Raw genomic sequence first — 21,478 nt, 5'->3', positions numbered from 1 at the left:
AAGCAGCAAAAGTACACTTAACAGCACGAACTAATCGCACTTTCAACAGCCGACGTGGTCGTTTAAAAAACGTTTAAAAATTGATTTAATGTCTCGTACAGATGCAACATATAGTATAGTTTCTCCCAAGATTCAACCTAACTACAATTATTTGTATAAGCCGAAAGACAAAGACAGCCTATGAAAGGGACCGACCAAATCAAAGATCACATAACCACCCACTGCTAATGGCGTAAGACAATAGACCAAAACAGCGAGGTCAAACGGACCATGATTAACTGCGGGGTCATCATCTCGCAAACTTCAAGGAATCTCACAAAATTTATAATTTTCTCGATAACGTTGGTATCGTTTTATTTCAGTCATAACTGGTCGATTTATTTCTTTCGAGATTGTTTCTTAGTAATCAACTAAACTCGTACACTACTAGTCAAAGGGCTTCGAGCTTTTGTAACCTCCCTCCGACTGTTATACCTAACAAAAGTCACTAGTGATAACTGACAGTGCCTCTCAGTTTCAAACGTTCGTCTCCTGGTAGGCTTCTTTGCTTTGGATGTGCGAAAGACGTTGGCGGAATCTTTCGAGATGGACGAAGCGAAACCAACCGCACCGTTGGCGGACGCTTCCAGGGAAAAGCACTTAAAGTTCAAGATTGACGTTTCTGCCATAGAATCCGTCCATGAGAACCAACTGGTATCTATAATATTGCTCTTTTGTTTTCTTCTTTTAACATTAATTAAGGAATGAGTTCATAACTTAATCCAATTACATTTTTTGTCAATAATTAATTAGCCTTTGTTTTATTTATTTACAACGGGTCAAAAAATATTCATACTCTTTGTTTTTTTGGATTTTCTTCTTTGGTTTTATTTTATCGGAAAATCCAGGCACTTGGACTCATTTATCAGAGGAAGTCATTCGATAGAAATCTGGAAATTCCTCAGGAAAATTGATGGAAATAGCTAAATGAGGAAAGCATAATTGATATTTCTAAATGACCAGAGTACTTCACCAAATGCTTTACTGAAAAGGCGAGCCAATGCATATGAAGAAATCACAGAAATAGAAAATGCACTGAAGAAAAAAGGCAAAGCCCCCCCAGGACCTGGAGGAATACCAGTGGAACTTATTTAATAAAACAGCTCATGAAGATTAAGTGAATGGAATTTCTCCTAGCTATTACATTTATTTTTTGAAAAAAGGTTTTGGGAGTCTTAATTCCAAATAAATTGGAAGTTCAATCAGGCTAAAAATTAAAAAAACCAGGCATGATTCAAGACCAGTAAATCGTTGTATCGACAACATCATTTGTCTGTGCCAAATTATGAAAAATATGTTACCGAAAAGTAAATACTTCCTGCTGGAGTTTATAGACTTAGAAAAGGCATATGGCTCTGAAGCACGGAGGACAGGAAGGAAGTCTGTTGGTGTGGGGTTCTATAAGTGCTAAAAAGTACATATATTAGCAGTCATCAAACGCGATCTGAATGCTAAAAGGTATATGGAAATACCCCACCATCAGCACACAGAAGTTGGGGATACAGAACATTTAGTTGTTCCAAGACAATAACCAACCAAATAACCATGGCCAATAATCCCAAACATTCAACCAGAATAACAGACAAATGGCTTAACTACCAAACACTTCCACAGTCACCAATCAGTCCTCAGTCAGTATTGGGTTCAATAAGCCAAATTGAAAATTCATGTTCCATGATAAAAAGGAAAATGTAAAAAAAAAAATATATATATTCCTCAAATACCTCAAGAGACCCTTAAACCTCATAGAATGCATGCCAAGAATAAAATGTATTACTGAACTGTCTGGGCTTTAGTTAAATAAAATTAAAGATGAAAATGCGAAAAAGCAGAATGTATGAATAATTTTTTGATCCATTATGTTCATCAATGAACTAATAACACTATATTCATGACATACAAGATAATATGTATGTCAGTTTCTTCCCCTACACCAACCTACAAATGGTGACATTTGAATATATACATTTTAAGTGTTTTCTCTAATGTCAGTGACTTGTATGTAGCCCTATCATTCTCCCGAGTTTTACCCTATCTAACTTTAACAAAGTGCTACAAGTGCTAGTTTAATCATGGGTTTACTGTGTCTGGCACCTCTGGAGTCATACACTTCTCCTTTTGGTTTTTATGGACCCATTCTGAGCTGGGAGAATATTTTGATCTTGTTATCCCAGTTACAAGTCATGCAATATATCTGCTGCCACATTGCCTGAAATTCTCTTATAAAATGGAACCCTCCTTAGATTTAGTCTATTTGTACAGCTTAGTTCCAGATGAGTTTTGAGTTGATCTCGTATACGTGGAGAGTCTAGAGGAATTACTACTTTTGTTGCACGCACTTGAGATGTTGGATATTTACTTCATGCCCAATGGCTTGAAAGAGAGTTGTGGTGTGGTCGAGGGCCATATAGTGCTCATAGTTACAACCCTTTATTCCCATACCCATTTTTGAGCAATGTGTACATCATAGAAAGGTCCAAGTTTATCTTATTTTTTCTTTTCATTTTTTCTATTAAGCCCCCTTATGTTGAATGGTTTTTCAAAGTCTCCTCATTTTCTCTGATAAGTCAGAGATAGTTTTAACCATGTCAGTCGTTTTATGTCAAAAATTTTGGTATGGTCAACATTTGTTAGGTGCTTTTTTTCCACTGTCCGATAAATTGTCAATTCCTCAATTGATGACAGTGTCAGTGTACATCCAATGTATTGTTAATGTGATGCTGGTGATTTTTCATAGTAGTTCATCCACCTTTCTTTGTTTTATTTTTAGCCATTTGCATATTTTACCAAAATCGATGGAATTTTCCAGTTTGAAATAAAAATTTCATCAGTCAATCTATGGAATACAGTGACATTTTGAACTACAATTTTCAAGTTTTAACAAGTTCTCTGCGTAAAGGTGCTAAATGCACAGGCTTATAATGTTAATGCAGAAGTGCTGAACAATCCTTCTAAAACCTTAAATACTGTTGGATATTTTTGTTGTACTTTTTCTTCTCAACAATTTTGCTCACGAGAAAATAAATACTCTCTTTCAGGCTTCAGAGCTTCAGGCATTAGATTTAGATGTGTATGATTCGAATACCCTCGAAAAAGGAATAATTGCACAAGTCGAAAAGGCTATTCAAGAAAATGATATCGAAGAGGGTGAGTGTTTCGATGATGATGATGATGGTGAGCCTCCCTCAAAACTCAGAAAACTACTGACCACCAATAAAATCACGACTAAAAATATCAAAAGGTAAAAAATTATATAATAAAATTGTGCTTAAAAAAAAAATTGAAATGTGTCTTCTGTTCAAAGCAGAAATGGAGAGCTGGACAGTTTTAATAAATACCTACAAGATCAGGCAAGAATGCAAAAAGACCAGATAAAAATGATTAAAAATTTTCCAAAAAAGAACTTCAGCTCAGCAATAGTGAAAGTCGCAAAACCTACAAAAGGGGAACAAGCAAAGGATAAAATTTTAAATAGTAAATTTCCAGTCAAAATTAAGAAAAAGAAGAAAGCAAAATCGCCTACACTGGTTATCGAACCAGATCATTCTGTTCAGCCTTGTGAGATTGACCGTAAATATAGAAATAGTTCCGGTTCTGAATATTTTCCATCATCCAGTGAAGACTCTGAAGGTAGATAGATACAACAACCATACTAGACAACTGTGATTCTCATTTCTATATAGTCAGACATTTTTGTGTCAACCTAATTTTTTTTACTTGGATTTTATTATATTGTAAAAATTTCACTGTTCATCAAACTGTAGCAGGTTAAAGTTTTTTATATGTCAATAATTTGATAATATTTCAATGATACAGTGAAGAAAAATTGATTTAAAGTAGAGTTTCTTTGATACAAGGAGAAGAAATAACTTTTGAAAAACCTGGGAAATTTAATTATAAAGTAATTCTTTTCCCTTAGGCGATTGCACTTTCGAATTAATAAAATTTCAATTTTGTAGATGATTACATTACAACCAGAGCCAAGCCTGCGAAATGCAAAGTCAATTCATCAGAGATGGATTTAAGCAGTGATGATTCCGAATGGGCATCTGATAATGAATCGAAAAATAGAAAAAGTAATCATAATAAAAGAAATCTTTTTAGGATGATCACATTGCATATTTGATATATAATAATATTTTATATGCGAACTCAGAGACACGAGAACAAGATGACGGAAATTTGGAGATTTTTGAGAAAAGGGTTAGTAAATTCAACAAAGATATATTCAAGAAATTCCACATTGTCAATGAAGGAGAGCAATACAGGTGTCCATCGGTTGTTTGGGACAAATTATACAAGTACATCTACATATTTGCTTTTAAATAATCACTTCATCCCAAAGAACCAGTCAATTTCATATTTTAATATTACAGATATCAGCAAGACGCAGTTGCCTGGTTTTGGGGTCTGAATAAAGAACGTTGTGGTGGTATTCTCGGAGACGAGATGGGCCTTGGAAAGACGATTCAGCTCATCGCCTTCTTTTCAGGCCTATACATTTCTAACATAGTTGATTTTGATACTGAGTAATGACAAAAAATTAAAATTATTTTTTAAATAATATTTTTGTCACTTTTTTCTTCTTTTAAGCTATAAGGGTTTAGGCCCGATTCTCATAGTCTGTCCAACCACTTTGATGCACCATTGGGTTAGAGAACTCCACAAATGGCTTCCTCCAGTCCGCGTAGCTATACTACACGAAACGGGTACTTACTTGGGTAAGCATCTTTTCATATAAATATTGTAAAGTCTTAACTTCACAAAATTAGCTGTTAACTTGGCAAAATAAAAATTGTAATTTATTGGAAAAATGGTTTCAATAGCTTCAGGATCTTCCTACTCTAGGCCTTCAATGTTAGCTTTGATTTTCCATCTTCTCAAAGTCAGCAAATAAATCATATAGCCCTCAGCTTAGCTGGTTTGGGATGGTTAGGTTACGGATGTTGCAGGAATGTAGTGAAAACTGATATGTAGTTTGATTTAAAAAACCCTCACCAAGAAGGAGCAACAGCCACATTTTAAATTGGAAGAGTTGTCATGTTTTGAAAAAGAAAATTTGCCTTGTATTAAATAGGATGCATTGCCAAGTTAAGAGTTAAACTTAAAATTTAATATTTTCGATCATTAAAAATCAATTCAATTTGTTCTCAATTTCAAACTTTTTTAAACGTTTTTAAATAAATCCAACATGCCGTTCATCTATTGTCTTATCCTCCAAGCCATCTTATCATGATACTCATGATCTGATGATGGTTTAAAGTAACCACCAATTTTTAACCCATCACTCCAATCAAAGCTGGCTGTAAGAAGTATCCTAGATCTATTCCTCCACACCATCTAAACTGTTGACATACCTAAACATCCAAACATATAAACACGACAATCTTATCTACACACTTCAATTTTATTCTGGCTACAGGAGCAATCCAACATCTCATTACCGAGTGCAGTCAATGGCAGATGAATGAATGAGCAAAAAAGTCAACAATATTTACACTCAAATGTCAAGCCTGCCCTCCAGTGCACAAAAACAAGGTAACATCAAACTTAGTCCGCTACTTGAGTTTTACTTAGATAGCGGACTTAAATGGAACCCCCGTACGAGATTAAAATGACAAGAACTTAACAAATGATACAAAATATGCTCATACTTCCTACGACCAAATTCATCACTAAACTTAAATAACAAAATCACTTATAAAACACTTATCACCCTATTCGGATTTACAGAGTCAAATTGTGGGTCATGGTCACATTTTCCAACATCCAACGATTACAATCCTTTCAATGCTCCCGCCTATGTCACCAATCAAATGATCCATAAAGACCATAAAATCCCATCCATGAAGGCTCTTATCTGAACACGCTTCCTTAATTTCTGCTCTGAACTATCCTCCACCCTTCACTAGCTCAAACTCTTTCCTCAACATCCCATCCTTATAATCTTATATGCCTTTTAAAACAGCATGGTGTCCTAATTTAACCCTCCCAATTAAATAAAAGAAAGTTCCAGCATTTGCTGTTTTCTCTCCCCGCTGCTTCCTGGTCTGTCAGATTTGTATATAAATATACTATTAACTCAATGTATATTTATTTTGTACACATAGAAAAAAAAAATTAATTTTAAAAATTTATTTAAAAAATGGATTTGTCTGTCATCTTCTTAAAAAAAATTAATATTATCTTTTTTTGCAGGAAAGAATAAGAATAAACTGATAGATTCTATCCACAACATTTGCTGTGGAATTTTAATAACTAGTTACAATGGGCTAGTCCTTTATAAAGAAAAAATATTATCTAAAAATTGGCACTACATTGTACTTGATGAAGGGCACAAAATCAGGAATCATAACGCACAAGTAATCCAGTATATTCATTTTTGAAATTGATTTGATAAAATAAATATGTTATTTTAGGCGACACTTGTAGCCAAGCAGGTTTTGACGCCGCATAGAATAATCCTTTCAGGATCACCACTTCAGAACAACCTCAGGGAATTGTGGTCTTTATTTGATTTTGTCTACCCTGGAAAGCTTGGAACGCTCAACGTGTTTATTGCCTCGTTTCAAGTCCCGATAGTACAAGGAGGCTACATGAATGCCACTCAGGTCCAGATCAAGACAGCGTACAAGTGTGCGTCTATATTGAAGGAGACGATATCGCCTTACCTTCTAAGAAGGATGAAAGCAGAGGTAGATCAACACGTCCACCTGCCTCCGAAAACAGAGCAAGTCCTCTTCTGTAAACTCACAGATGAACAAAGGGCGTATTATAAGCACTATCTAAGCACCTTAGATATCGAGGGAATAGTCAGAGGCAGGGTCAAAATATTTGTCGGCCTTATAAACTTGAGAAAGATCTGTAACCATCCCGATCTGTATTCTGGCGGGCCAAATAAAGACTTTAGACTGGTATAGTAATATATAACTAGATTCATCTGTCAAAACTGACCATGCTTTTGGTCATTTTTAGGACGAGGATGCTAACAACCAGAAACCAGAAAATTGCTTCGGCTATTATAAAAGGGCTGGAAAAATGATAGTAATTCATAAATTATTGAAAATATGGTTTCAGCAAAACCATAGGGTTTTAATTTTCACCCAAAGTAAAAAGGTAAGTGTTAATTTAACATTAAAAGATTATTGCAGTTCCTTCTAAAAATCCCCTTAGACCATCTCCAAATTGTTCTACGTGTGACGAATGTGAAACCATGAAGCATATAGTATTTTTCTGTATAGAATTCAAAACAACCAAAGTTGGCCTTTTAAGCGAAATCTTCGAACAGAGGGAGGTGATTAAGTTTTGTTTTGAAAGTCTGTTGGCGTCTGGTAAAGATATTATTTTTCATCTGCTACAAAATCTCGGACTTGACATATAAAATGGTCTGTAAACCATAGAGGAAGTGTCGGGGGTTCTGCCGGCTGGGTGGTTGTCAGGGGGAGGGGGAAGGAAGGAGTGCTCAGGGTGAATTGAGCTAGTCTGCGGGGAGGATGTGGACGATGTAAGAGGTTTTTATCCACATCCTCACAATGCACCTGCAAGAAAGGGCGGAGTTCTCTAAGATCAAAACATGAGCTATAAAAGGGGGCACTCCGGGCATCCCTTTGGCGGTGGGCTCAGACAGCCCACACAGGTTTTGCTGGTGGGATATCCGATATCACGGAATTATGGACAAAGCAAAAAAAAAAAATCCCAGCAGCTCCATGAACCCGAAATTTCTGTGATCTTACTTACTACAGAAGTGGTCACTTAAGTTGGATCCTACTGCTTTTGATAGTAATATTAATGTTTATCATGGATTTATAAAAGCCCAATTTCTGCATGTACATGCATACAAAATACAGAATCAAATTAAATCAAGACTTCTCACAACCTGCCAATACCTAAGAATTTTCCACCTTGGGTTTTGGCAGTCCAGAGTCTTTTGTTTGATCCATCCAGTTAGGCTCCATCCAGTCAATGACTAGGTTATTTCAGCCCCAAGCTTTTCAGTTTAAAATCTAAACCCACTCTTACTCTCTCTCACTCTTAAATTCATTTTTTCCTGTTTACATTCTATTCACTCAAGTAGGGATGGTTAGAGATGGTAGGATGATGGAATACTCAATATTCCTCGACCTGTACATATACTAAACAACTAATTATCCAGTACAATGAGCTTTTAACCTGGAGGACAGGTGGTGTAAAGGAGGAACTATCTATTAACCTTCATAAAACCTTAATGGTAACATTTACAAGAAAGAGGGTGGGAAGCCTAAAAATTCTAAGTCTAAAAGGGACAACATTCCATTCTCCAAGAAAGCCAAATATCAAGGGTCCACACTGGACTGTGGAAATCACACCTAGTTAAAATTATCTTAGGTGCAGAAGGCTCTGTGCTGAAAGCTGAGGACTAAACCCCAAAATAACTCTATGGCTCTACTTGCATCATAAGACCAATGTTGACATATTTGTCATGGGACTATGACTTTGCAGGCTAAGGCGATCAAGTTGTTATTGTCTTGTTTGAGTGTCACCAGAGCCATGAGAACAACACCAACTGCAGCCTTGGAGGTGTTGCTAAATAACCCTTCTATATTTTAATCCAATGAGAAGCAAGAGCAGTGGCTCATAGACTCATAAATGGGCGACTGTCTGTAAGGATAGACCACATTACTGGACAGCAAAAATTGAGGGCGGAGATAAAGCTGTCATGCCAATTAATGTCATTACTTCTAAATACAACTTCACCAGCAAGTACAAAGTACATATACCAGAAAGGGAAGAGTTAGACCAAGTCCCCGGAAGACCAATTCCTCCTGGTATACTGATGGCTCAAAAACATATAGAGGCAGAGGAGCTGGAGTCCTCAGGGTGAATCCGATGACTGAACTGACTTTAAAATATTAACAATTGAACATGCAAAAGAAATAAAAAGGGTAGGAATACGTTTCTGGAAGATAACCATTTTATCCGAGTCAGGTGGCAAGGCCTCATATGAGGTAAAGGCAAAAAGCGTATGTAATTGTATGGAATTCCTGGCACAAGTCCCTGGGCATTCGGGAGAGTGGATAGTTGGCCAAAATAGGAGCCATGTATTCTTTATGCCTATTGTGGTCTCGCAACTTACCACAAAAAAAGGATCCATCCAAAACTGGATACTTACTGACCAAGACATGGTGGAGCCCCAAGCACAAGGCATGTGAAGAGATATAAGGGTCATCTGTAAGACTTACAAAGAAACTACTGAAAGCTAACTGCACCAGAACCAGGATTCTGGTTGGACCCCTGACAGAGCACTGCCACCCAAGAAAGACATGCACCGGATAGGAGTACAGACCAAAGAAACACTGTGCAGATATTGCCAGAAAGAAGAGGAGACCGCAAAACACGTTTTATGTTTTTGTGAGGGTCTATGTGCAATTAGGAGAGTAAAAGCAAGATCTTACACTAAGGACCGCAGGCAAGGCTATGGAAGTTGCCTAACAATCTACAGTGAGTTATAAAAGAGTGGAGCACAATAGATCTACTCGGTCGAGGTGCAGAAGGTCTTAGGGCTGCCTCGTTTATCTCTATGGTATCTAATTGAGTGTTGATGGGTCAATATTCCAAAAATCGGACCTTTCACACCACATTCATACCAATTAATTTATTCACTCATAATATACACCCTGACTATCCCTACGTACATCGTACATCAAAATTAATAGCATTTGCTTCGGATCGCGTTTACTCCTTTGTATGTGCTGTCTCATACTACCAATCAACTCTCTTTTTAATACTTCTGTTGATTATTAACTTTTATCAAGGGAATTTTGCTTTTCAGCTTTTTTTAATCAGTGTTACATTAAAATGAACAAAATTATATTTTATTATAATATATTAATCTATTTATGTTTAGTGGTCTGTTAATTATTTCAATTAATTATTTTTATTATAATGTTATTCCTTTAGATGCTACGTATTTTAGAGGATTACATTAAAACACAAAAATACCAGTACTTAAAACTTGACGGTGGGACGAGCATTGCTTCAAGGCAGCCGCTGATTGATAAATTCAACCAGGTACATATTTTGCTTCTTGTTGTTTCGTATTTTATCATTTTTATTTACAGGACACCAGTTATTTTGTTATGCTCTTGACCACTAAAGTCGGGGGGCTTGGAGTGAACCTTACTGGAGCCAATAGAGTGATAATTTACGATCCAGACTGGAATCCTGCTACTGATACTCAAGCGAGGGAACGCGCATGGAGGATAGGACAACAAAGAGACGTCACCATTTATAGATTCATCACTACTGGAACAATAGAAGAAAAAGTCCGTTTCACTTATTAAACTTTATTTTATTTTACTTGAGTATTTATTTATTTTTTAAGATATACCATAGACAAATATTCAAGCAGTTTTTAAGCAATAAAGTTTTGAAAGATCCAAGACAGAGGAGATTTTTCAAGTCTAATGATCTTTTAGAGCTGTTTACGCTTGCTGAAACCGTCAGTGGTGGGACGAGTGAAACAGCGGCAATTTTTGCCGGGATTGGCTCTGAGGTACTTTACCAACATTATTTTCACGTTTCAATGCCATAATATGTATACTGTTTTAGGTGGAGTTACCAAAAAAACCTCCAGGTAAACTGAAAGATGCTGTTGTTATTCCTCAACCATCATTTTCTGCCTCAAAAATTGAGGAGATGAAAAAGCTGGCTCAAGAACTGAGCAAGAAAATAACTATTAGCCAAAATCAGGCCGAGAATAAACTTGATGAAAGTAACAAGGAAGATGAAAATTTGAATAAACAGCTATCTTCGAGTTGCGATGCACAAGCGATTCCATCAACAAGTAAACAGATGCTTATATACGGACCAGATGGAAATCTAGTCTTAACAGATATAAACACAAGCCAAGAAGACAAGAAGAAAAATGACACCGACGATGTTAAACCGGCTTTGGAGACTGAAAGCAGAAAGAAAAAGAAGAAGAAATATAAAAATGGCGGCTCTTTTGAAGGTCATGTTGTACCGCATCTGGTAAAATGTAAATCCGTTAAAAAACAAAAAATCGCAAGAACTCTAACACAAGATGAATACGTTCTTCACAAACTGTTTTCAAAATCGGGAGTTGAAAGCGCCATGAGGCATGATGCTATAATGGAAGGAGGACCGAGTGATTATGCCCTTGTAGAAGCGGAAGCAGACAAAGTGGCCCAAGAAGCTTTGAAGAAACTTAGAGAATCTAGTGTGAGAGTAATTCAGCCAAGGAAATTGACTTTTCTAACACCTCTGTAAGTAAATTTTTATTTATTTACAACTTCACTTGAAATTTGAAAAAGTATGTTGAGGCAATGAGCATACTTTGTTAACGTTCATGCAAGATACATTTACTAAAAGGGAGAGTTTGCTTGTCTTTAAATCATATTGAATTGTACAGTTCGAGGAGAAGGAAACTTCTATAAGGATGGTTTTGACTTTGCAATGCAAGGTCGTACCTTGGATTTTATCATTTTCCATCCAGCTCTCAGGTGGAAGTTCTCTACTTAACTCCACCTTGGGCTGTTGTGATGAACTTTTGGGATTTGATCTGTTACACCTGTAACATCATCCTAATGTGGGTAGGGCTGATGAGATGCAAAGGTCCAACTGTCATGTACAAAAGCTTTTTGTTATTAGTGCTTGCTTATCTTGTACAAAAGCTTTCTGTTATTAGTGCTTATCTTGTACAAAAGCTTTTTGTTACCAGTGCTTATCTTGTCAACAAACTAGAGAAATCTGATGGCTGCCTTTTTCTAATCTGCTTTGTATGTGGCAGGTGAACATTAATTTTTTATTCATTACTAGGCTCAGGTAGTGCATTCAGACCATGAATTGAATAGTGATCTGTGTTTGGTAAATAAGATATCTTCATTTTTTATTGGGTTTATGTTAAGCTTTTATTTTCTGCAGTGCATGGCTGTTTTAGCTGTAGCTTCATTAAGCATTTGGAATTTGTGATTTGGCTACATGTTTTCATTACAGCTAGGTCGTCTGCATACAAGCAAAAAAAAAGGGAAGGTATTGAAGAATGCGATAAACAGCACAGGCCCCAATATGGAGCCCTGTAGTACACCAGCATGGGCATGCTGTCAGTATAGCCAGGTCATCTGCATATAATGCAGTTTTTGTATGTCAGCAAGGTATTGAAGAATACGATGATAAGCATGGGCTCCAATATGGAGCCCTGAGGAATGCCAGCATGAACAAGTTGTTAGTAATGCCTGGTCGTCTGCATACAGTGTAAGCTTGTAGAATTTATATGACGACGGGTTGGTGAAGAATATAATGAACAGCATGGACCCAAAATGAAGCCCTGAATCAGTCTGGATCTAAAGAGGTGCATCTGCAGGAGACATAAAAGTTTTTCCCTTTAGATGGGAATGCCCAATTTTGAATTTATACATGGCCGGTTTGTCTTCATTGGTAGGAAAGGGGTATTGGCGGAAGTAGAGATGCATGTCCTTTGGTAATATTGATGGAGTGGTCTGAATCATCAGGGTATGGAATGAATATTTTTGATAGTGTACTGTATTCTCATCAGATTAGCCCCAAGATCTATCTGTCTGTTCGTTGGAGAGGGTGGGACTTTTTTCTGTTTTAGTATTTTCTTAATCGAAATCCATGAGTTGTCTTCAGTGGTCAATGTCTCTTTATATCTTGAATATTGGTTGTGGATTTAAATGGGACAGTTAATCTGAGGGGTGAATGATACTAGGTTACTCGATGCCTTAGTGTTTTCAGTGTTTTTAGATGTAGTGATAGGTTGTGAGAAAATGTTGGCCTTTTGGGTTCATGTACGTTGTCAAATGTCATATGCTTTGTTGCATGGAGTTAGTTTTAGTTTAAATCATAATACTGTTATTGACTAAACTCATACTAATGTAAATTTCTGTCTTTTGCTGTTTCTAAGTTTAAATTTATGTGATTTTTAAAGGCCAATGAATGGAATCGACAGTAAGAATCCAATATATTCTTCAATAAATAAAAGAAATTTGGAAGTTGAAAATCGCACCCCAGAGACGGTTCTGGTAAAAAATATCATCGAGTGGATGTGTACTCAGGGTGGAACTGTCTCAACAGATTCGGTGAGTATTTTTTTAAAAATATGTTGCTTTAACAAACTTGTTATAATTCCTTTTATTTTTTTATTTTTAGATAGTTAATGAGTTTGCGTCCAAAGTGGGTTATGAAAAAAATGCCATTTTCAAGTCGATTCTTTCTAAAATAGCGGTATTTTTCCGAGCTCCTGATAAAAAGGGCTACTGGACGATTAAGGAGGATTTCAGACGATATCCACGATGATGTTTTTTTTATTGTTCATTATTCACTTTATGTGAAAACAAATTAAAGAAATGGCTGTGCAATTTTAAAGAACTGCATTCTTTAACTTAGGTTGTCCTTCTATAAGACTGATTAGATTTCTAATTGTGCAATTTTTTATTATTAGTGTGATTCTTTCTAAGATCACTTAAAAGAAAACAAAAAAGGTTCGGAGTTATGTAAAACGGTTAATTTTAGGTTGTGATTATTTGTGTGCATATTTGATGTATTTTATTCATTCAATTTTCATTTCCTCTACTTTGATTGATTTTTGTTTAATTAATTAATTTATTTTTTGTTCAATAACATTGTGTTCATAAATGAGTTTTTCCCTGTTTAAATCCTAAGGCAAAATTCTTAAATATTCATATTTTTTATTGTTGTTGTTTTATACAATTATTTTTATAAACAGTGTAGTAACTCACAAATTTTATGAAAGCAAATCATGTAAGAAAATGTTTACATATTCAATTTATTTATTGTTTATTTCTTTCAGTTTTCTGTTCAGAATGTTTCTAAAAAAATCAAAGAAAAACCTTTCGACAATTCTCCTTGCATCCCCTTCCCCTTCATTTTTGAATTTGTGATGTAATATATTATATAAATATATATTTTTGTTGACCACTTTCATTTACTTGTTTATTTATTTTAAATTGTGTAATATTAAAATTGCTAAACTTCTCCAAAGCACTTTAAAACTTTTCAGTAAAGGAAAAACAATAGAATCATTGCATTGTGGGCATCATCGCATCCTCCTTGAGAAGGAATTCAATGTCAAACAGGCTTTCGATCAATTCTAGCACCTGGGTTTGCTCTGGAAATTGAAGGGCATCATACCCTATACACACTATCTCATTCTTCAATCCTACCTGGCCAACAGGTTTTTTTTTTAAGGTCGAATCCCTCACACTCTCACTTACCCTTGTGGGAGTCCCTCAGGGTAGCGTTATCGGCCCAATGCTGATATCCCTTCCCACCCCTATATCACTTAGGAAGTACCTACATTAGAGGTGCGCCTCCATACGGGGTTTCGATAGATCTGCCTTCTTTATCAAACAGGAATAGCTTTGGCTGTGATGCTGGTCAGGCGGTCTGCCGACCCAGCCCAGCAGAAGGGCCAAGCAGGGAAGAGCCTTTTTAAGGCTCTATGTGAAGACCTTCGGTATTGCACAACACAGTAGGCAGAAGCAAATCTCCCTTCTTGCAAAATGATCCCATGCTTGTACAAAGAACCGATATGGCTTTGGGCAGGCAATGTCTTAAAAGGGACTCGTGCCCTTTTCATTACACTGAGTAAGATAGGAAATGCCCTGCTCACCACCCATCCCATAAAATCTTGGTCCCTAATTTTCTGGATTTCTCAATAGCAAATGACTTTTTCAGCAACACTTGAGCAGCCCGACTATTGGTAGGTGTGGGTGATGGTCCAGCATGTTCAGTACATAGAGTTACGTTTCTTAAGCAGAGTTTTTAAATATATCTGGTGTTCCTAACCCATCATTCACCGCAGGATCACATGAAACCCAAAAATTGTAGAGCAGAGATTCTAGAGCGGCTGCCCCCTAGGGACAGAAACCACTGTGGTCACTACAGAAACCATCCAATCATAAAAGTCAATGGGCTTGGAATGGGGAAAGTGTTCCTGTGTCTTCAATCCCATAGAGTAGTTGCTTCCAAGGATGGTTGGTCTCCACCACTAGTGGCAACCTTCACTATTAATGCTCACTAGTTACAGCATAATGAGCAGGGTACCACGGGTCTCTCACCTGTCGAGAGGGCAATGAAGCTTTTTCATCAACAAAAGGGCATTTTGATTATTAAATCAATTAAGGTATGTTGTTTTCATTAATAAAGATTTCAAATTATACAAAGAAATCATAATAGCCAAGAGCTCTTTCTGAGAAATTAATTGAAGTTGAATCAGTAAAATTTTCTCTGCCACTTGTAAAATTTATCAATTCATAATCTATTTGAAAACTTGTTTGCAGACAAAATTTCTGCAATATTTTAAGTCCAGTTTTGTCAGGAGACTTATCTAACAATTTATGAAGGCTATTTTAGATATTGAAAACATATAGACGTTAGTACAAAAGACAATGAACTCTTCTGGTTTAGTTATTTTTTTGAAACAGTTGCTAAACTTTTAAGTTATGAAATATCTATCTTTAGTGTCAGTTATTTTAATTTCATTAGATTCTTTGACAACTCAAAGTAGGTATATTATTTAACAGAAAAATCCCCATTTTAAAGTATATTTTCACTCAGGTCTTAATGGAACATCTGAGTTACATTCTCATGAAACTCATTCGGTAAATCTCAATTCCAATTTTTATTATTAATCTGACACAATTTCTATTGTTTTGTATATGCTTAGATTCCACCAGTGGCTTTTTCGAATGAAGGCACTTCAGCAGATGAGTTGTCTAGCTCTCAAAATTATGACAAATATGATCCTCTAGTAATACAAGACAATATTTTGTTCGATCAGATTCAGTCCCTTAACAGAGAGAGAATTCCACAGCGTATAGTTCACCCCAAAGGCCCAGGTATATTTTATTTTAACTAATTTGTTTGTGAAAGGAAATGATGATTACCAAATTACCAATGTTTAGTGCTTTTTTATGGCAAATTCAATGAAAATTTCCAATAGTTGTAAATAAATTTAATCAAAACTGTATTTACAAATTTGTCCCATTATCTGTTGCATTTTTTTTAAATTATTATTTTGATGTATTATTACAATCTGTGATTTTTTTTACAATATGTAATTTAATGATATATATTTACCTATTTAAATTGATGGGTGCAAATAATCAACATTAATCCTCCACACTTCACTATTTATTCCTCAGAAAGGAGGTCGCAAGGCCATTTCCCCTTGAGACGCCTTATTTCATTGTAGGGATGGGTTTAGTTGGATAGAGACTATTGGGGTGACGGAAGAGATTATTGTGGATTATGGGAAATTATATTTTAGATAAATAGGATTATAGATACAAACTATAAGTTTGTAGAGTAGACTGTAGCATCTGTTTAGGTCTTATTGTTTCAGTCGTTTGCTGATTCCACGTTAAGCATAAATCTTGGTGGAACCAGAGGTAGCGTACACAGTCATTTTTTGGGATTTGAATATTGTCGTAGTACATCGTGAGATGAGATTAGCTACAGAGTATAAATATGACATGGACAAACTTGCTTTTTATTTATCTTCATTCTCCATTGTCTATACCAATCTGAGTGTGATATGTCCCTATCTTCCGAAGCAACCGCACTATCGGGGTTAGAGGATATTACAGTTGTGCCATCAGCAAAAGATGCAAGAAAGATGGTAAGTTTAATGGGAACATCTGCTAAAGGATTGGTCTAAGCATACTGCCCGACAGTACTCCCGTCAGAGAGCAGTGTTCAGAGCAATGTGATCCTTGCCAGACCTGAAGGAACTGCTCTGTGAAATAAGAGCGGAGGATTAAGTAGAGGGTATTTTGAAGGGCACTCTTTAATTTGTACAAGAGATCCTTGTCCGCAGACAAGGATAAAGTTTTCCCATTAATAGAGTTTTGCAGAGCATAGAATAAGTGAAAATCTGAAAGGGCAGTGTCAGGCTAATGCAATGGGTCAAGTAGCACATCCCGGCCAAGCTCCAACTATTTCTGACGAGACTGCAAAAACAAATGGAATCCTGATGGAAATGTACTTGCCATTCGCCAATTTTTTTTTTTTTTTTTTTCATGAATTGCTAACAATGCTCCAATTGTGTGCAGTGTACAATTGAATTAAAAGTTAGTTAAAAGTTAAAAGGAAGAATCTCATAATAAAATATGATTTAATCTAGCTTTCCGAGTTGCTAACAGTGGGTCACTGATGTTCCCCCGGGATTTTCTTTTTTTTTTAATTTGGCTGTAAAGAACCCACTTTTCATTCCCAGTCAATAATTTTAAACCAGCCGTAAAAACTAAAGGAAATGACATCTCATGGAATCCTCCTGACAGCTCTGTGAAATGCCTAAGATTACATCTGGACAGAAGGCTAAACTGGAAGTACCACATAAATAAAAAGGTGACTGAAAGATATGCTTGTCTGAGTATGCTATATCCTACTATAAACCTCAAAACCAAGATATGGCCCAAACTCATTATGCTAATTTATAATTATGCTAATAATAAAGCCTGTGCTCCTTTGTGTGTGTAAAAAATTTGGGAGCAGAGTCTTCATCCAAAATAAAGCGGATGCAATACAAAATAAAATAGCACGAATGGCAATAAATGTCAAGTGATACATGAAGAACAATCAGATATACAAAGAACTACAACTCCCGACTATACAAGAGACAATTTACGTGCGATACAAGTTTCATTCTCGATTTAGTAAAGTAAAGGTGCTGTCCATTTCAAACTAGGAGCAAAAAAGCAATACGTCTGAACAATTGTAAATAGTGCAAAAACATCTGTGATATACAGCCATAACAATTTATTTTAAATTATAATATTTATTAAGTAACAATTTCTCCTACAGTGAATGCTCTGATAAAACTAATTGGTCAATCTGGTGTCTCAAATTGTAAAACGTGAAATATTTGTATACCTAATGTAAAACTCTTTTATGCAGTTGGGCTTTTAATAAAATAAATGAAAAGAAAAGAAAAAAAATGCATTTTAGGATAGAATGGAGATGCAGTTCAATATATTTTTTTTAGTCGACATTTGAGGGAACCCATATACTCTCTGACAAACATCTCCAGTTGCTCTTAGATACGTTGAACCGCTTCTATCAGACATGTCAGTGTCTCTGTGATGTCTCATGTAGTGGGAATGTGGGGTATTTGCAGCAAAAGATTGAGTTTGATCATCAACGGTTAAAGGAAGACCAGAGACCAAAATTTTCTCTTCTGAGCAAACTACTTGGATGGTGCTTTCTCCTAGTTAATCACCATACACATCACAAATTTTCCTAGTGATTTGAGCCTTAGTTTTCTCTTTGTGGTAATTTGAAAAAATTATGAAAATACACGATTTTTTCTCCTTTTTAAATTAGTAAAACACCTTGCAAAAATAAGAGACCTCGAACAAAACTGATGAAAAACTTGATAAAATTACTAAATAAAATAAAATAAAACTAAAAATAAATAAAATAAATAAATAAAATAATAACTAAAATAAAATAACGATAATAAAACAAATTTGAAAAATAACTAACTAACCACTTTTGAGAGTGCGTCAACAATAATGCCTATTCAAAACAGCAATAAAATTAGATTATTTAAAAAACTTTATTTTACAACCCAATATTTAGCTAAGAAAAAAATAAAACTAAGAAATAATCCGATAAATTCTAGGTGCTTCTGGATATCTCGTTATAACAAATGACATAACAAAGTATTCAAAAGCAAAAGTTTTTACAGTTCAAAAGAGGACACGAGTAACTGCCAGGTTTTCTAGAGTTACAGGTGACATTGCTTCATCCGATACAGTAAGGTAAATTAGACAAGTGAGATTATTAATAAAAGGGGATATTTTTGTGTAAATATATACATTTTTTTAGAGACACTAGGGGCTTTGCGATGAAATTTTTCACAGACGATGGCATTTGGGACTTACTTTGCAACAATTCACCAGTGTTTTTTGTAAGAGATCCATTGCGTTTCCCACATCTGATTCACTCCTCTTCAAGAAACCCTATGACTCATTTATCAGTAAGCAATTTTTTTTTTTTTTTGTATTTTATAAAGGGAATTGCTACTCAAGGATCTACCGTGAATCTTTACCGAAAGCTGAGCTTTTGGAGACGGGCAGCGCAGCGTTCAACAGGCCGATCCCTTGAGGGATCACTTTACGTATTTACTAGCAAAAAAGTTTAAAAACCAAATTTATTAAGTTCATTTTGTCAGGATCCAAATTCAGTGTGGGATTTTTTCACCCTCGTTCCGGAAACATTGCTGCAATATAGTATCATTAACACTGGCTATGGCCTGCCGGCCAGCTTCCGTCACATCGATGCATTTTCCATCAACACATTTGAACTAGTGAATGCAAATGGGACAGTTGTATTTTGTAGATTTCATTTTTCGGTAAAAAAATTAAAATAAGGTAAATACCTAAATATTATTATTATTTATTTTTTATTTTTTTTATTAGACAAATCAAGGGCTGAAGGTCATGCCTGTCGAACAAGCAAACATTCTTGCAGGAACTGACCCAGACTTCTTTGCCAGGGACTTGTACAATGCGATAGCGACAGGCAACTACCCATCATGGAACATGTCTGTTCAGATACTTAATCAGCACCAGGTGTCTTCAATGTCCTGGAACCCTTTCGACCCCACGAAGGTTTTATTAGTGATTTAATAAATTATCAAAATTTATATTTCAATTTTGAACTGTTAGATGTGGCCAATCAATGAGATTCCAGAAATACCTGTCGGAAGACTAGTCTTGAACCAAAACCCTAGAAACTATTTTATTGAGGTCGAAAGTAATGCATTTAATCCGGCTAATCTTGTGCCTGGTATACAACCGAGCATTGACAAAGTTTTACAGGTAATTATTTAATTGTTTTCTCTGCCTTTATCTTAAATAATAATATTTTTTAGGGAAGATTATTTGCTTACCATGACGCCCAGTTGTACCGTACTGGAAAAATTTCTTCTCTCTTGACTGCCAATCCTGAAAATAACAAACAGAGAAATGGTTATGCCCAATACAAAGAAAACCAATGGTCTACTGTAAATTTCTATTCAAATAGTTTCAGCGGACTTCGTACTTTATCAAGAAGAACATTTCCGTTCCCTGTTGAAGGGAATGTTTCAAGGTAAAACCTTACAACAAAGTTTTGTGATCAGAAGTAACATTTTTTTTTTTAAGATATAACACATTAGACGAGGACAATTTCAGTCAGTTGGCAACATTTTGGGAATCTCTAGATGCTCTCCAGCAGTCGGAACTTGTTACTAGCCTTTCCAGCACTCTCATCATGACATACCCACACATACAGGTATTTATGTGGCAATGAATGATGAGACTTATTATTTATTATTAAATTGTTGCAGGCAAGAGCGGTTTCGCTTTTCAACAGAATTCACCCGGTGTTTGGTCAAAGTCTAAACAATTCTCTACACAAAGATGTTATTAGCCCAGGGAATTCATAGAAACCACTGTTAAAAATACATTTTGTTCCACTAATAAAATACTTATATAAAATATGTTTAAAGGTTTTTTGTTTAGAATCTAATCTTTTCTTTAACTCTCCTTGAACCTAGAAATTTAAATAGATATAGCAATCTACTTCACGTCACACTATATATTATCCGCACACAAAAAAATACTTTTAAAATATTTGTTTTTCAGCATGACACGGACAATATTTCTTTTATTGTTTAATTTAATTTTTTGTTCAGGACAAACTCCACAAAATTTAAACAGTAAGTTAGTTATACTTAATTTATTTTTAAACGAGTAACCACTTTGGTTAAAATTTTATCTTATATATTTATTATTAGCCGATCTTGGTTATGGGCCGAATAATCCAGCATCCCTTCAATTGGATTCATTTCGACAAAGTACAACAGTAAGTCAAGATACCTTTTGAATTTTAAACAGGACTTTTTTAATTCCGTAACTAAGGCATGGTTTAAAAATTTTTGAAGTAGCTTATGAAATATTTTTTAATCTTTTTCACCCAGAACATTCTAAATTACACACTGAGCTCTGGAGCGCCGGTTTATGATGTGATTGACGTTCTTACTGCTGGGCCCAGAGGACCTATGCTAGTACAGGACATCACGTTCTTCAATGAACTCCAACACTTTGACCGAGAGAGAATCCCTGAGAGAGTCGTGCACGCCAAAGGCGCAGGTTCGTCAAATTTATACTAGTTAAGAAATAAAATTTAAAAAAATCTTATCAGGAGCGATGGGTTATTTCTTGTCAACGAATGATCTGTCTGCCGTGACGAGGGCGACTATTTTCACCCAAGTCGGAGTGCAGACGCCCGTGACTGTCAGATTCTCACAAGTAGCTGGAGAAACAGGAGCTGCTGAAACAGTCAGGTAACAAAACTCTGAACATTATAAGGCCAGAATAATTATTTAGTTTATTAGGGATGCAAGAGGTTT

General features: G+C 35.6%; 3 protein-coding genes across 4 annotated transcripts in view; 2 read left to right on the top strand and 1 right to left on the bottom strand.

Annotated features, from left to right (window-relative positions):
- The window catches only part of LOC106668278 (locomotion-related protein Hikaru genki), a 614,924-nt gene that overhangs the window by 522,471 nt on the left and 70,975 nt on the right, over nt 1-21,478 (bottom strand). Inside the window, exon 2 of the mRNA XM_024224607.1 lies at nt 19,976-20,030. The gene's annotated coding sequence lies outside the window, so the exon portion shown is untranslated. The remainder of the gene's footprint in view (nt 1-19,975; nt 20,031-21,478) is intronic.
- On the top strand, nt 415-13,989 carry LOC106668263 (DNA excision repair protein ERCC-6-like). Of its 2 annotated transcripts, none has more exons than XM_014396855.2 (16): nt 415-693; nt 3,078-3,280; nt 3,344-3,669; nt 3,999-4,115; nt 4,196-4,340; nt 4,416-4,568; nt 4,633-4,760; nt 6,238-6,401; nt 6,459-6,953; nt 7,015-7,155; nt 9,976-10,086; nt 10,137-10,340; nt 10,400-10,570; nt 10,627-11,303; nt 12,986-13,136; nt 13,207-13,989. In XM_014396855.2, exons 1-16 carry the CDS (start codon nt 586-588, stop codon nt 13,351-13,353), a joined length of 3,441 nt encoding a protein of 1,146 aa, XP_014252341.1. In that variant the 5' UTR covers nt 415-585; the 3' UTR covers nt 13,354-13,989. The 2 variants fall into 2 exon arrangements, with proteins under 2 accessions (XP_014252341.1, XP_014252342.1); XM_014396856.2 differs by having other exon boundaries at nt 416-693; nt 3,347-3,669.
- Nucleotides 15,506-20,587, top strand: LOC106668215 (catalase-like). The gene is made up of 11 exons (XM_014396745.2): nt 15,506-15,582; nt 15,637-15,680; nt 15,746-15,917; nt 18,704-18,842; nt 18,910-19,060; nt 19,256-19,435; nt 19,503-19,694; nt 19,752-19,904; nt 19,958-20,175; nt 20,229-20,358; nt 20,414-20,587. The coding sequence occupies exons 1-11, from the start codon at nt 15,522-15,524 to the stop codon at nt 20,510-20,512; spliced, it is 1,539 nt and encodes a 512-aa protein (XP_014252231.1). The 5' UTR covers nt 15,506-15,521; the 3' UTR covers nt 20,513-20,587.

This window comes from Cimex lectularius, unplaced genomic scaffold (genome assembly GCF_000648675.2).
Source record: "Cimex lectularius strain Harlan isolate CLEC.00 unplaced genomic scaffold, Clec_2.1 scaffold71, whole genome shotgun sequence".
NCBI classification, from domain to species: Eukaryota; Metazoa; Arthropoda; class Insecta; order Hemiptera; family Cimicidae; genus Cimex; species Cimex lectularius.
Note: the sequence above shows the minus strand (reverse complement) of the source record. Positions and strands in the feature narration are given on the sequence as shown.

Excerpts from the sequence above, each read along its gene's own strand:
- LOC106668215 (XM_014396745.2), top strand. The coding sequence starts at position 15,522 with ATGAAATATCTATCTTTAGTGTCAGTTATTTTAATTTCATTAGATTCT. Across the intron at positions 20,176-20,228 it reads GTTGAAGGGAATGTTTCAAG|ATATAACACATTAGACGAGG; the intron begins GTAAAACCTTAC and ends TTTTTTTTTAAG. Across the intron at positions 20,359-20,413 it reads TGACATACCCACACATACAG|GCAAGAGCGGTTTCGCTTTT; the intron begins GTATTTATGTGG and ends AAATTGTTGCAG.
- LOC106668263 (XM_014396855.2), top strand. The coding sequence starts at position 586 with ATGGACGAAGCGAAACCAACCGCACCGTTGGCGGACGCTTCCAGGGAA. Across the intron at positions 694-3,077 it reads CCGTCCATGAGAACCAACTG|GCTTCAGAGCTTCAGGCATT; the intron begins GTATCTATAATA and ends ACTCTCTTTCAG. Across the intron at positions 10,087-10,136 it reads TGATTGATAAATTCAACCAG|GACACCAGTTATTTTGTTAT; the intron begins GTACATATTTTG and ends TTTTATTTACAG.